The 15299-nt window shown below is 31.4% G+C and overlaps 4 protein-coding genes across 4 annotated transcripts; 2 read left to right on the forward strand and 2 right to left on the reverse strand.

Annotated features, from left to right (window-relative positions):
- The first annotated feature begins 2101 nt into the window (after positions 1 to 2101).
- LOC133331924 (uncharacterized) lies at positions 2102 to 2607 on the forward strand. Its single transcript, XM_061540312.1, has 2 exons — positions 2102 to 2131; positions 2197 to 2607. Exons 1-2 carry the CDS (start codon positions 2102 to 2104, stop codon positions 2605 to 2607), a joined length of 441 nt encoding a protein of 146 aa, XP_061396296.1.
- Positions 2608 to 2716: 109 nt separating this feature from the next.
- On the reverse strand, positions 2717 to 3647 carry LOC133331922 (U6 snRNA-associated Sm-like protein LSm6). The gene is made up of 2 exons (XM_061540309.1): positions 3547 to 3647; positions 2717 to 2869 (listed from the first exon to the last, which is right to left on the reverse strand). Exons 1-2 carry the CDS (start codon positions 3635 to 3637, stop codon positions 2721 to 2723), a joined length of 240 nt encoding a protein of 79 aa, XP_061396293.1. The 5' UTR covers positions 3638 to 3647; the 3' UTR covers positions 2717 to 2720.
- Positions 3648 to 4885: 1238 nt separating this feature from the next.
- LOC133331925 (uncharacterized) lies at positions 4886 to 8649 on the reverse strand. The gene is made up of 3 exons (XM_061540313.1): positions 8620 to 8649; positions 5065 to 5147; positions 4886 to 5003 (listed from the first exon to the last, which is right to left on the reverse strand). Exons 1-3 carry the CDS (start codon positions 8647 to 8649, stop codon positions 4886 to 4888), a joined length of 231 nt encoding a protein of 76 aa, XP_061396297.1.
- A 2505-nt stretch (positions 8650 to 11154) lies between these two features.
- On the forward strand, positions 11155 to 14735 carry LOC133331926 (uncharacterized). Its single transcript, XM_061540314.1, has 3 exons — positions 11155 to 11262; positions 14353 to 14520; positions 14586 to 14735. Exons 1-3 carry the CDS (start codon positions 11155 to 11157, stop codon positions 14733 to 14735), a joined length of 426 nt encoding a protein of 141 aa, XP_061396298.1.
- Positions 14736 to 15299: the final 564 nt, after the last annotated feature.

Here is a 15299-nt window from a genome sequence, read left to right on the forward strand (position 1 = left end):
CAAACAAATGAAAATACATTTATAAATTGGAAAAATGCAAAATTTTGTGAAAATAAATTATTAACAATAAAGAAAATAGGGGGATTTTTTTAGGAAACTGGTGTGAAATATATAGAAAGAGATTATTATTTGTGAAACCCGCAACGATATATAGTTTGAAGTGATATGCTTTCTTATAAACAAATGTTTTGGTAACAATTACTGATAATGGGATAAGAAAGAGAGTTTATTGTTGTGTTTGTTTTAGATAAGGTCACGGAAATGTATTTCGAATATCTTAGATGCATTATTTTAAGTCTTTAAGTAGAAGGTTTGTTATGAATGTATTTCGGCTGGTCATCTAATTTAAAGATATATAAACCCAGATAAATTTGAAGTTAACCTATATAACGTCATTAAATTTGAAAATTATATTTTATCAAACCCGACTTCGGTTAATGTGTTTTTTAAAACTCAAACTATAGAACAAATAACTTATAATAATGAATTTTAATTTATTTCGACTTCAGTTACAAAACACATTTTAAGGCATTGTTTTCCATCCACCCCGTAACTATATTCTTAAAATCAATATGAGGTGTGATGGCTCCATAAATTAGTCTTGATAACAAGAGTAGATAATTAGAATGAGTAATATTATTATTGCTTGACAATGTGCCTTTTATGCTTTATTTATTTATTAGATAATTGCTTCATAATTTTTTTATACCTGAACGCCGTAATTGAAACGTCCTTTATAAGCCATTTCTGTAGACTTCGTTCATGAGAGGTTTTGTCCACTTTATAGTTTGAGGTTTTGGCTGATGACATATGTTTCAGAATGTCACAAATAAAGGATGTCTAAATTACAGAGATAAAAATTTGGACTAATTGATTGACAGCTTCCAATGTACACAGAAGGATTTCTTTGTTTTCCTTAATGTGTAGTTGAGATGGCTTTCGAAACTTTGTGCCTCTTTTGGGCTTTTTCCCAGATGTCATGAAGAATTTCTCGCTTTTTACACATTTTCCAAAATAGATCTCTGTCTGTTCATGAATATTTGTGAGCAGAGTATAATTCACATTTATAGTTCAATTTCTTATTTCTTTTTATAATGGGCGTATTTAAATATGAATACCTTGACCACTATATTCGAACGAATATAGATTCCGTGAATATTCGCCTGATGGTGGAGTGTATATTATTTTATTTTCAAATTTTTATCGCAATATTCTCGAATTTCTTGGTATATTTAATTAATACAGTTTCAGTTTTATATTACTTTTATAAGAAGGCAAGGACATTTCGAAGGATTCAATATTAAAAGTAACTTTATTTTTATTTTTTTACTTTCCCCTTCTATTAGTAAACCACCTTTGCGACAATTTTATTCTGTTAAAAACGACTAAAAATCGAAATGATTTATTCCGTTCTCTTCAAAATTAGAAGTCTTTGTAATATAATGCATTATCTGATCTATAAACCCCCAGAAATGATGCCCCTTAATATGCATTTTAACACAATTACAAGCCAACTCTACAACAATTAAGATGACAGTTTTTTTCTTTGGCCCACTCCATATGTACTTGTCAAAATTGACCAATAAAAACGCCGGTATTAATATGGGCATAAATGATTGACCTTGTGCCCATTATTACAAATAAAAATATATATTGAATTTCCCACTTGCTGCTGCCGTTCGATTGTTTTGTATACAAATCAAAGCGGTTGTAAAAATGCAGCTGATGGTGGTCAGTGTACAACAAGAAGTAGTAGTAGCAACCAATGGATGGCTATACCTGATGTGAATAATTAATTTCAAATAGCAGCGACTTATTTGCTTGCGCGTTGATGAATGGGTGACAAATGGCATGTAGTCTCTCCCCCTAGTCATTGACATATCAAAGAATTAAGCAATTGTTTTTTTTTTTAATATTTTATTTTCCTATTACCAAAAGTTGGGATAAGTTTTGAAACTTCTGCAAAATGTTGTGGCCAATTAATTGTGGGGGAATGGTAAATTAGTAACACAATTATATTACAAATTTTAGTCTTAAACAACAGCTTCAGCTGTAAGCAAGCACATTTTTAGGAAACACAAAAAAGTTAGAAAAGAGCGCCATGAGGGGAATATTGGCTGCCGCTTTGTTGGTATGAAATAATAAAAATCATTTCAAACAAGTAATATTTTTATTCATTTAAAAATATATTTCTAGCTTTTGTTGGGTGCATTTTTACCACTCAATCAAGCTTTACTTCATGATATACATGAAGTAATTGATTTCGATTCGGCTAATTTACGTGACTTCCAGTATTTCAAAAATCTTCCCTCACAAGATCCCAAACGAGCTGGTCAGGCGAATTTGTTTTTGGAACATTTCCAAAAGAAGAAGGCCATATTGGATTATGTGGAACATCTGTTTTTGGGTAATTCCCCCTTTACAAAGGAAAGTGAGATACCCTTTGATCCCCATTTCGGTCGTGCATGGCGTCCATATTATGTGCGTAAATATGGTTGGCGTGGAGAACGTTTAATTGATTCGTTGGGCCGTGGTTATTCTTTGAACGAATTACGTAAATACGGTGCCATACCCAAAGAGTATGGTACAAAATATTATCCCAATTGATGTGAAGTGAAATGGAAAAAGAAATAAGAAAAGTGATATTTTATTTATTTGTTATTTATATTATTTATTTAAAAAAATAATGAGTTGTACAAAAATCTATGGAAAAACTAGTGTTATACTCTTCTCTTTTGTGTGGATATATACAAAACGTTGTTGCCTCTTATGAAGGCGTCACCGTATTTATTTTTAAGTTGGCCATTGACATATTCTTCAGTTTGATCGAGGGCAATGTTCATGTAGCCATCCAGACATGCTAGAACGCCTGTAAAGAAACGGAAATGTTTAAATTATATTCATATGTGTTGTGTCTTATACTACTAAAGAGGAACATGTACCGCCATATTATGTCTAGCGTATATAAATGAAATAATTAGTTTTAAAGTTTCGTTTCTGCATTAAAAATATTGGGAGATCAAATGCGTACTATTCAAAGGTGTGAAGCTTTTTCAAATAAAATCAATTATTAGTTTCTGGGTTTTAACTAAACGTGTGAATTTGATAGCTTCACAAGTCATTGTAACTCAAATGGGAATTAAAAATTATACAAATCGAATGAGACTCGAGCTCAAAAATAACATTACAGACCGGGATATGAAAAATATAAATATATATAACGCAAATTTTTCAATTTGTTATTTCAATCTGATAGAAGATGCCGCTCTGTTCCATAAATTGGAAAGTTTCACCAGTTATGACTAGGGGGTTAGACCAAGCATCATTCATTCAATATTGAATAAGTCTGCTTTGTGGAGATATGGGTACATATCACTATTAACATCGGTATCTTTTTGGAGGTATCCTATGTACAGACACATGTCCAGACATTTACTCATACCCCGGAACTAAGCAGACAACCTACGACCTGGCATACAAAGGCAAATATCTGTATAGGTTATAACATGAGAATTAATTTGAATATTTCTTTCTTAGCAGACATACCTCTGTAATCAACACCACTGTTCAACTTGACCACAACAGGTCTTCCATGGATTTGATTGATAAATTGTGACAAAGCTTCCTTGCGAGACATTTTTCCGGGTGTTGTGTTGTATCACTAGATCGACTTTTGTCTTTGCTTTTGTATTTACTAGGGATATGTAAATCGACTTTCGACTAATTGACTTTTTGTATAGAAAAGTCTAAAGCGGGGTACAGACTATCACTTTTGAATGGCCCAATTGACCAAATTTTCCTTGTTTGATATTGTGGCCTATCATATTTGTTATTCAGCATGCAACCACAAAAATATTCATAATAATTGATAAAAAAATCTGCCACTCAAAAGTGCTATTGCGTATACTGCTTAAAAATCGATTTTTTTGTTAGAAGCAAAAATCGAAAAGTGTAATGCCATGTGCAGACGGACGTTGTTCGCTCTATATATGTTGTCCGACCCGGAAATACGAAATAATTACTAAGTTCCACATACTCAGGGTTTACCCATGCAACTGTGTTGCTGAGTTCTTAGAAGAAAGAGGCATAAAAAATGAAGAAATTCAAAAGTGATTCGTATAGAGCAGCAGCAGAGTTGCTTAAAAAAGTTGTATGTGTTAACCCAGACATACAAAATTAACCTCCTTTATGAGTAGTTTTTAGAGATATATGTAATGGAACTGACAATTAAGATCTACTGGATTTAATAAATCCGGTATAATGTAAACGTACTATGAGTCACTTAGGTCAAATCTTCGAGCAAAAATTTTTTAAAAGGGCAGATTTCTGCCATAATTTTTATTTTATTTTTGTATTTTATACATTGTCAAGATAGTTTTTATTTATTTATGTCGTATATTTGAGAGTTCATTGTTGTACAAATAAAACAGAACGGCGGTAACGATAAATGGGTAGTCGGGAAAATGCTATTACCATACAGATGGCGCTGTTCACTAAATGGTGATATCAATCACTTACTGGCCTTTTAATCATGCACCATCTGATTAGAAATGTTTCCATCCAAATTAATACATTTCTTAGAATATCATTTAATAATTTTTAATTTCCTATTAAATTTCCCATGCCAAAATGTTTTCAAAATATATATGGTCTGTTCCCGTACTGCAAGAATGTACTTTACTTTTTTCTTCGATATCATAATGGAAAAAAGTGTTATCGTAGTAAAAATAGTACATTCTTGTAGTACGGGAACAGACCAATAATAAAATATACAAAAGTATTCAAAACTTCATTTTTATTCTCAATTCTAATAAAAATAACTTAAAAATATAAATTACAAAATACTCTAATTTTATTATATAATTATTATTATTATTCGTTTATTTTAGTGAATACCCTCCAGTGGTGTATAGGTTTTGTATTGATATAAATCTGGTCCACCATAGCCGTAAAGTAATTTACCACGTCCATTGGCATCATAATAGGGATAACGATATTTGGGCCTGAAAAAAAGCATTTCAATTAAAAATCATGCATACCATAAAGAAATTTTAATAAAAATACCTTTCAAAATACTGGAAATTTGGTGCTCTGGGTTGGACAGTGGCATTGGCTAAACGCAGCAAGCAGACAACCACCAAAAGGAACTAAAAGAAAATAAAATAGAAAAATTATAACTTTTTATTGCATAAAATGTTACAAAGTAATACATTTTCGGCACTTTTGAATACCGTCGTTATATCCGATAGGACATTAAATGGATGTAGCTACAAACATATTCGGCTTATTAAAAATAACGTATAAGTAATGACAATGGATCTCTATTAACATCTATCATACGCAGTTGCTTAAACTCCTTGTACATTAGAACTTTTTACCGGGTTAAGCTACTTTATGAGGATTTATTTGACATATATGCAAAGGAAATGACAATTGAAACCTACTGGGTTAACGAAATCCGGTTAAATGTAAACGTAATATTATGTAATTTATTTCTATAACGAATTCATTATTTTTAAAATACCCAATTGGATAATTATTATGTTTCTTCCAGAACCTGCAAGAATGCACAAATTTTTACTTCGATGATAATTTTCGCTTTATAATATCGAAAAATAGTACATTTATGCAATACCACTTTTTGAGTACGGGAAAGTCCAATGGTAATCCAAAAATATCGAAATGATTTTATAAAATTTTTTATTTTCTTATAGTACGTTTACATTTAACCGGATTTAGTTAACCCAGTGGGTTTCAATTGTCAATTTAATTACCTATTTGTCAAATAAATCCTCATAAAGTAGGTTAACCCTGTAAAATGTTCTAATGTAAATGCCGTTTTAGATAGGAAATATATTTAATAAAACAATTTTAGGTAGAAAATATAAACAAAAGCTATCTAATAATTATCAAGTATTAGTTTACAGACATTACAATAGAAATCCATGTCTGCTTTATGGTCCTAGTATACTTTTATTTACCAACCGTACTCGATCACTAGGCCAATCATGTTTTATTATCTTCTCACTTTTGAAGAAAAAAGAAACTAAATCCCCACTTCACTTACAGTTTCATGTCTGTGTCATCACACATCTTGTACATATTTACTCATGTATGAGTATTTCAAAAGTATGTATGCCTTGAATATACTTCCCGCCTTTTTTGTTGCCTTATACTTTCAAATAGACATTGCAAAAATTATGTAATTTCAAGAGAAGCAATACAGCACAAAAAAATCAACAACAACAGGCAAATATTCAATTATGACATACATACAAGTAAACAAGTATTGTTATTGCTACCGTTTTGCCGTTGTTGTTGTTGCTTCAATTGTTAAGATGTATCCCATCAGCTGTTATTACACTTGTTATGTGCATGATCACATCTCTTGTATTTTTTTGAACAAAACCGGCAGAGGAAAGAGCAGGAAATCATGTTGGTGTTGTTTATAGATTCAGAGAGTTGATTTTTCGTTTCTCTCGCTAAATAAACGAAATGAAAAAAACCTGATTCCGTTTAGCCTCAAATATGGGGAATGGGTCACTTAACTACCGTGAGCTTAAGAAAAATGGGTTACACACATTTAACGGACATTGAGAAACGAAAAAATACCAACCAACTACCGGTCATATGCTATTTGTTTGATTTATCCTAAGCAAAATATTTGCACAGTGGTGCTAGACAGTATTTTAAAAAATAAAGAATGCATGCATAGAGAACAAGGGAGAGGGAGAATAGGTTATGAAAATATTTTTTATGAAACACAGGAATAAAAAGTAATGTGAAATGTGGCGGGTGAAAAAAATTGGAGAATGAGAGGCGACAGGCTTCTCGGTTGGGTCTTCAGCGATTTCACGACATTTAGGCCCCATATAGAGGTCTCCTGACCAAAACATGAATCCTTTGAGAACACGAAAATTCAAAAGGGATACTAAAGATATTATGGTTTCATGGTGATTAACAACTTCTTCGTAGAAAATTGTCAATATAGGTCAATATAGAAAATAGGAATAATGTCAAAATCTCTCTCAGAGTACAAAAAAAATTCGAATAGTTCGGGAACGGAAATTTAGTAAATATTTCAAATTAGATGTCTTTACTTCAAAATCAAAATAACAGCCAATCAGAATTTAGCATTTCTGGTTACCATTTTTACTCGCCCAAATTTTTCGAGTAAAAAGTTTACAAAGAGAACGCCATTTTGTTTTGAGCTCTCTTAAATTTTATTAAATTTTTTACCACATTTGTGGGTTCAGGAACGGTTTTCGAGTAAAAAGTTGTAAAACTTGTAAAATTAGTAGATTATTTTAGGTTCTGGAATGGAACTAATATGAACTTATGTTTCAGGGTAGCCCTCATATAAAGGTATCCGAAATTAATCGGATTGGCTCTAATGCGATAGCTTGGTTTCTCAGTGATTAGCTAGCATAGTCCCCAGATAAATGTTCCGATCGATATTTAAATAAAAACCGATGTTCCAAATTTATATATATATATAATAATAATATTGGTATTCGGTTTTATTATTTATTTTTACCATTACATTTTTTCCCAACATTTGTGCACTTCTATTATTGTTCCTAAATTTCAAAATAGTGACTCCAAAAATATTTACATTTTCTTTAACCCACTGTGAACTGTATGGGGTTGACTCCGTGACACATAGCTTGCAACTAATATTTTAATAACCCAAAAAAATCAAAAAGGCACACGCATACGTCAAGGTCTTTCATACGGCGAATAAAAAAAGATGTTGTAATTTTATGTCTTATTTCCCCCGCCCCTCCCTCCACCAAGCAACACAAAACAAACAAGCGCTGCTTCCCTTCCCAGCTCAAACAAATTTGTGTTAAATCCAACAATGAATGAATGAAAGAAAATGAGGCCAACAGAGATGTCTCAAGGCAAACGAGTTAGCAGAACGACTTGGTCAAAGAAACAAATTGAATGTTTATGGATTTTTTTGTTGGTATTACATTTGATGTCAATCACCTGGTGTGGTGTTAATTCTTCAGGAAAATCCCAACAAAAAATGGTAAACTTTTATTTTCTATTTAATGTTTTTGTTTTCTTGGATTTTAATTAAAATTCATAACACAGCACAGCAGTTCCAGTAATTTCGAAAGTAAAGGTTTTTTGTGTTTTAAGTTTTGAGTGATTTTTTTCGGGCCCTCAATTTGTTGTTGCCAAAGTAAGTGTCAGTGCCGTTTTCCCCCATGAAACCAAGAGTGGTAGTTAAAGAATAACAACTACTTGCGTACATTGCCATTGAACAAAAACAAATAATAAAAAAACGACAAAATGAAAGAAAGTCAGGAGGTGTTGGTTGAGTGTTTGGCAAACGAAGACAATAAATACTAGAAGACACTTTTAGAAATTTGTGCCATGCTAAAGAAAGTTTCAATTCTTCACTGCTTTTAATTTCCAAACAAACTCTTTCTTACTAATTGTAATTGTTATTGAGATCACTTGTTAAATGAATGTATGTTTTTTATTTTTAGAAAAGGTGTTAATTTTCAACTAATCCATATAAAGAAAAATCGTCCACTTCATCTTTTATTTTTTGTTTTCCAATTTTAAAAGCGTTTTCCTTATTAAAATTTCTAAAGCAACACTTACGGGTACAAAGAATATGCCCATTTTCAACATTTTGCTAATTTATTATTTATTTGCACTTCTTTTAAAATATATTTCTTTTATTGTTGTCTTTTGATTCAGAAGACAAAACGTTAAAACGTTACGCCGTTTAACTTTTGCTTTATAACCGTGTTTAAGCTCGTTCAAGTTGTGACTAAAAATTGAATATTTATCGTATTGTTGATGACAAACAATTGCTGTGCTCTGTTAGAGTGTTTACATGAGTGTGTGTGTGTGGTAGGTAGTCTCAAGCCATCAGTCAGTGACAGACAGCAACGGAGCATGCAATTGTACAAATTACAACTACACAACAAGTAAGGCGAAAAGTGAGAAGTAATAACAAAACTATAACTGGGAGTGCTGTTGAGCCAGAGTCATGTATAAAGCAAAGCTTAAAAGAGAGACTTATAAAGAGAAAATTTAAAAGAAACATTAAGAGATTTTATTAAAAATTTATTTAATTGTTAAAGACAATTATTAATAACAAAAATGTATATACGCTAATTCGGTTTTCCTATAGATAAACCTAATTCAGCTAGTCTGAATTGAAGTTTTCCTATAGAAAAACCTATTTCAGCCAGGTTGAATTGAAGTTTTACTATAGAAAACCTAATTCAGCCAGGCTATATTGAAGTTTTCCTCTAGAAAAATTAATTCAGCCAAGCACAATTGAAATTTTCCTATAGAAAACTAATTCAGCCATACTGAGTTCAATTTTTCCTATAGAAAAGCCAATTCAGCCATACTGAGTTGAATTTTTCCTATAGAAAAACTAATTTTCCAATAGAAAAACTAATTCAGCCAGGCTTAATTGAAGTTTTCCTATACAAAAACTTATTTAGCCAGGCTGAATTGAAGTTGTCCTATAGAAAAAGTAATTCAGCCTGGCTGAATTAGATTTTCTATAAAAAACCTAATAGAAATATAAAATTCTGCCATGCTATGAAGCAATTCTTCTACGATTCTCTTAACATTGCAAAAAATTCCACATCTCTTTTACTTTCCTCTTCTCTCTATAACCATCCATTGAAAGTAAAAGCCATTCATTCTCTTGACAAAAAAAGTTATGCTCAATTTCATATAACAGCTGTTGTTTACATGAGACTCATAAAGGCATTTAAATTCGTGTTGTTGTTATTGCTGTCGTTGTCTTGTGTTGCACACAGACCGTAAAAAGACCTTCGAGACAATTCTCTGTTGGTACCATAAAAAACACCCAAACTTTGTTGGTAAAGAAATAACATTTAAATAATAATAAAAAATATAAATGAAAAATTATATTAACAATGGTTAACAATTTTACAACGTGATCATGATCACGTTCATTAAAAGGGAAATAAGTGTGCCTTGAAATGTTTATGTGTGTGTGTGATAATAACCACTCTTATAATGTAATATTTTTTGTTGCTTGGTGGTAACTGTGTGGGACGTTAGCAAAAAAATGGAAGTTACGCATGCGTAAGTACCATTCAAGTTTGTCTCCAGTGCAAATTGAGGAAGCTGTCGGAATGATTGTCTGCCACATTTTTTGTGGCTTTGTGGAAAAGAAAACAAAAAATAAATAAATTATTTGCGGTTTCAGGGGACCACCAAAAAGTGACAATAATATCTGCAATTAAAATAAACGACAAAGGGAATTTATATTTGGTATGGTATCTAATGAAACATTGAAATTTATACATTTAATACCGATTCCTCAGCTGTGATTAAGATATTTAATTCACAAATTAATCGTTTTCCAAAAAAATCTTCCCTTTAAAGAGATTGATTTTTTTGGAAAATAAAATAAAAATGTTTTCCAATCACATAATATTTTACTACTGTCAGATTTTGCTTCATCGCCATTATGTTTTCTTCCATTTCACATAATTACTTTTTGGGCGTGTCTGACTAATTTGAATGATAATTAAGTTATTATTGTTGAACAAAATCCAACTCCCTTTTATATAACCCCTCGTATGTGAAATATGTAAATGTTAGTGTTATATTCACTATTGTTTTTTTTACTTTCATTTGCGTGAGGGCTTGAATACTGCAATACGCATGCACATGCTTTCTTTTATTGCCATTAAACATGCAAACTGAAGCTGTGTCTTATGTAACTTCTTCTTCTGTTTCTTTTGCCAATTTAAAGGAACCAGTTTTTTTCGATAATACCCAAAAGAAAAGTAAAAATGTATGTTAATTGCAATGTATTGTCTTTGTAAGATATAAGTCCATAGTACAACAATTTATACACCATGTGGTACATCTATTTGAGACCTAGGGCCTTGAGTATAAGTTCATACCAGTTAGACTACTTTGAAGGGGCTAAATAGATATTAACAAATAAAGAAGGTGTAAACCACTATCCGTTTGGAATACCTTAAAATGTTCACTGTTAAAATGTTACGACCTTTAGCAAAATTTTTCAATATAAAAGTAATAAATAAATATTGAATGAAATCTATATTTGAATAGATATTACGGTCCATTAACTTACCGTTTCAAGATTATTTTATGCTAAATTTGATCGCTATGGCGCCTCAAGCGGTTCATACGCTTAGTTCCATTTTGGTATACTCTCATAAAATGGATCTTCGGTTAAACAGTCCAAGAGCCATTTACCAAACATACTGCGTTGCGGTAGGTCGTTCGGCTTCAATGCTTGCACCAGCCTTTTTTTGAAATGTTTCACACTTTAATTCTTACACGTTATTTTTAAACTATGTGGACATTTTTGAATAATGGAAATGTTTTTTCCGAACTCTATATATACAGGTATCGCTATAGTTTAGGTATTGGTATGGCCTTAAAATATGAATTGGCTGGGTTGTTATTGAGCATCTATATCTAAATCTTAAGCGACCTCAACAAGACTTTCCATAGATTATTTTTATTAACTACCGTTCATTGTACAGAAATGTTTGGCAAAAAAAATTTATATATATATGTGAGCTATATCCAAATCTGAACCGATGTCCATTCTAGACTTATTTATACCATTTGCTATTTTTCACAAATACAATTTATACCATTTACATTAAATCGGATGAAAATATATATGGGAGCTGTATCCAAATTTAAACAGATTTTTCCCAATTTCAATAGGGTTCGTCCTTGGGCCAAATGAGTTGTGCCAAATTTCATTCAATTCGGATTATAAATGCGACCTGTACTTTGTTTACAATTTAACACCAACAGATGGACAGACGGACGGACATGCATAAATCGACTCAAAAAGTGATTCTATGCATATTCTCAAAAGGAACCATGTGTCTATCTCGTTTCCGTTTGCCTGTTGCAAACATATGCACAAAGACATAATACCCTGTACCACAGCGTGGTGAAGGGTATAAAAATTACCTATTGTTCCTGATAAAATATGTTAATAAATTATAAACTATTGTTGTGGCTGTCTTTATATCTCGATCTCTGAAAAACATATTAAACCCCCATTAATATATTATTTCTAAATTCTTATAATCCTAGAAAAAAAATCTCTTAAAAATCTCGCGTTGAAGCCCTTACCAACAATTTTCTCAGAAAATCCCAACTTTTCTATTAGTGATCCAATTTGGTCTTCATTTAAGTCTCTGATCTTCCCTGTTGCGCCTTTGTACTCATTTCATTAACGTTTCACACAAGCCCTTACCAACAATTTTCTCAGAAAATCCCAACTTTTCTATTAGTGATCCAATTTGGTCTTCATTTAAGTCTCTGATCTTCCCTGTTGCGCCTTTGTACTCATTTCATTAACGTTTCACACATGTACTACATACATTCTCATCACACAACAGTTCATAGGTCAATGAATTAGTGTTAAACAAACAATTTAATTTAAGTACCTAAACAATGACAACAATTTATGAAAATCTATTAAAATATAATGTTCACACAAATATATTACATACGTACGTAAATAAATAACGCATACATTGACCAAGTTTTGATTGCTGTTTGTTGTTGTTATTGCGTTACTTGAAGTTATTAAGAATCACTGAAGCAGAGCGCGCATGTTCAGCACACATTTTATGCCGATGGAGAAAAAAATAAAACAACAACAAAAACTAAAACTTAATAAACTTCCTTGTTTGTTTACATTTTGGTTTTTATTAACTTTGTTTTGTTGGTGTTGTTTCCAAAACCAGTTGTTTATTAAAACAAATATTCACCACTTTTGTAAAAATAATAATACAAATCTTCTCTGACTATCACCTCTCTTAAAGTAATAAAGAGATCTCCGAATAAAGAGTCTGATGATTTCTCAATTTCGATCGGTATCAATTATGATGAGATGAAGTTTCGTTTATTATGAAATATGCTCTTAATTGTTCCAATATACCTGTCCATGCAGTTTTTTTTTTTAGATTTCGGTTATGGAAACTTAGTTGTAAGCCATTTGCCGATTCGCTTGTCATTTAGTAAATAAGTGTAGATCAACGTGAGCATAACAAATTTCATAGCCAAAAAAATCAAAAATATTTTGCAATTTATAAAAGAAAAAAGTGGATAAAATGAAACTAATTACCACCTGTGTGAGTTGACATAATATATAGAAGAGTAAATGATTAAATAAAAAATTTGCTATTTAAAAATGGTTTTTTTAAAACAACAATATCATCCCTTTCAAAACTAAAAATTCCAATAAAAAATAATTAGAAGATGAAAAAAAAATCATAATTCAAGGCAATATTTCTTTATATCATGTTAATGGAAGATAAATACGTGTTACCAGCGAGGTTATTACAGTCATTGTGTGTGTCATTTCTTTTAAAGGGGATAAAATAGCCATACCATTATACATTAAAAAATCATGAGTGTAGAGAAGAAAAAATTAGTTTGTTTAAAAATGTGTGTAATACTTTGAAGAATTGTGACACCAACAAAAAAAAAAAAAAATGAATATGATCTTAGAAAAATATTTTTTTAACAATTTTTTATACAATAAACAAGTAAAAAAGTGTCAGTCGGGGTTGCAAACCCAGCCTGTGGTTTGCAAAGTTCTTCGGAATTACATAGAGATTTTATTATTAGCTAAATATGACATTCCATTCGCCTGATATTGCATTTATAAATACTGAAAATTTTGACCATTCGTGCGGGAGGTAAAAGAAGGAGTGGTCCCATCTTTAGACTTAACCAAGACTTCGTAAAGATAATGGGTTGTGCAAAGTTTGGTTCATATCGGACATTTCATTCGCCGGATATTGGATTTACAAATATTGAAAATTTTGACCATTTGTGGGGGAGGTACTAAAAGCAGTGGTCCCCTCTTTCTACTTGATCTTGGCTTATTAAAAATAATAGGTTCTACACAGTTTCATTAAAATCGGATAGTCCGTTTGCATGTTATTATAAAATAATTGTTTAGCACAATTTTGACCATTTTGTGGGGGAGGCACCAAAAGGAGTGGACCCATATCCCAATCTTCGAACTTAAACTAAGTTTGGAAGAAGTATTAAGATGTGCAAAGTTTGAATGAAATCGGTTAATGCCTTCGAGAGTTATCGTGCGCACCAGTCAGCCAGAGAGACAGACGGATGGGCGGACATGTATAAATCGACTCCAAATTTTCTGAAACGGATTTTGCGTCTAAACCCAATATTTCGCTGAGGCCCATTTTCACCGTATCCAAGTGTATATACTCTTATTAGCCATAAGGCTGAGGGTATAAAAATATATCTATAATTTAACACCTGTAAGATTTTTTTAATTCCTTTCTCTCTTCACAGGTGCTCTTGCTGCTATGCTTTCAATGCCATTCCTCGGATGCCTTTATTTATCGTTTAATATCGGATCTACTATCGAATAATGTTGCTGGAGCTCCCGTTTTGCATGAAAGGACCGATTGGGATTTTGATCCAGAAGCTGCCAGAGAATCTCGGGCTATATATTATGAGGTAAACAGACATAAACAAAAAATAAATTCTATATGATAAAATATTCTCTTAAATATATTTTCCAGAAACATGGTTTCCGTGGAGAAAAATACATTGAACGCATTGGTGTTGGTGAAGATGGTAAACAGGATGAAAGACGAGCCGAACAACAGCAGAGAGATTTGGGACGTTTAAATGGTGAACATTGGATTAATTATCCAGGACCACAACGATAATCCCCTTCTCTCTACTTTTTAGAGTATTAATATTTGTTGTATTATTTTAGTTATTAGTAGACATACGTATTGTTATATATTATATCTATTGTTATATATATATTTCATCAATTGTAACTGTATTATTATATTAATATCCTTTCTTCCATTTCTATATATTAAACAATGCATAATTTTTCTAATTGTTATTAGTAAATACATTTATTATTTGTCATTGTCGTTTGTGGGTTGTTAATTACATTCAGACAATTATATTTTTCTATTCACATTAGCTATATTTTTTATTATTATAAAGAACAGACTCACATAGCCTTGCTATTTGTTTTTGCCTTGGCAAAAGGATTCAAGGAGTTCACATATACATATAATTACACAGTTATGTATATATGTATTTGTGTAATTGTATGTGTGTTTAATTGTTAATTTGTCATTGGCATTTTATGCCAACAAGTGATTAAATACAAGAGAATTTCCCTCTCATGTACATGCAGATGCCTCATTATGTATGTGTGTATAAATATACATTAGTGTGTGTGTATTTACTTGTTATGGTATGAGTTATAA

Source organism: Musca vetustissima, unplaced genomic scaffold (assembly GCF_032173495.1).
Source record: "Musca vetustissima isolate MV318-11 ecotype Yass unplaced genomic scaffold, APGP_CSIRO_Mvet_v1 utg735, whole genome shotgun sequence".
Classification (NCBI taxonomy): Eukaryota; Metazoa; Arthropoda; class Insecta; order Diptera; family Muscidae; genus Musca; species Musca vetustissima.

Coding starts and splice junctions, on each gene's coding strand:
- LOC133331924 (XM_061540312.1), top strand. CDS start 2,102: ATGAGGGGAATATTGGCTGCCGCTTTGTTG. Junction 2,132..2,196: donor TATTGGCTGCCGCTTTGTTG/GTATGAAATAAT, acceptor ATATATTTCTAG/CTTTTGTTGGGTGCATTTTT.
- LOC133331922 (XM_061540309.1), bottom strand. CDS start 3,637: ATGTCTCGCAAGGAAGCTTTGTCACAATTTATCAATCAAATCCATGGA. Junction 2,870..3,546: donor CAGTGGTGTTGATTACAGAG/GTATGTCTGCTA, acceptor GTTTCTTTACAG/GCGTTCTAGCATGTCTGGAT.
- LOC133331925 (XM_061540313.1), bottom strand. CDS start 8,649: ATGTTGAAAATGGGCATATTCTTTGTACCC. Junction 5,148..8,619: donor TGGGCATATTCTTTGTACCC/GTAAGTGTTGCT, acceptor ATTTTCTTTTAG/TTCCTTTTGGTGGTTGTCTG. Junction 5,004..5,064: donor AATTTCCAGTATTTTGAAAG/GTATTTTTATTA, acceptor GCTTTTTTTCAG/GCCCAAATATCGTTATCCCT.
- LOC133331926 (XM_061540314.1), top strand. CDS start 11,155: ATGGCGCCTCAAGCGGTTCATACGCTTAGTTCCATTTTGGTATACTCT. Junction 11,263..14,352: donor ACCAAACATACTGCGTTGCG/GTAGGTCGTTCG, acceptor CTCTCTTCACAG/GTGCTCTTGCTGCTATGCTT. Junction 14,521..14,585: donor CTCGGGCTATATATTATGAG/GTAAACAGACAT, acceptor TATATTTTCCAG/AAACATGGTTTCCGTGGAGA.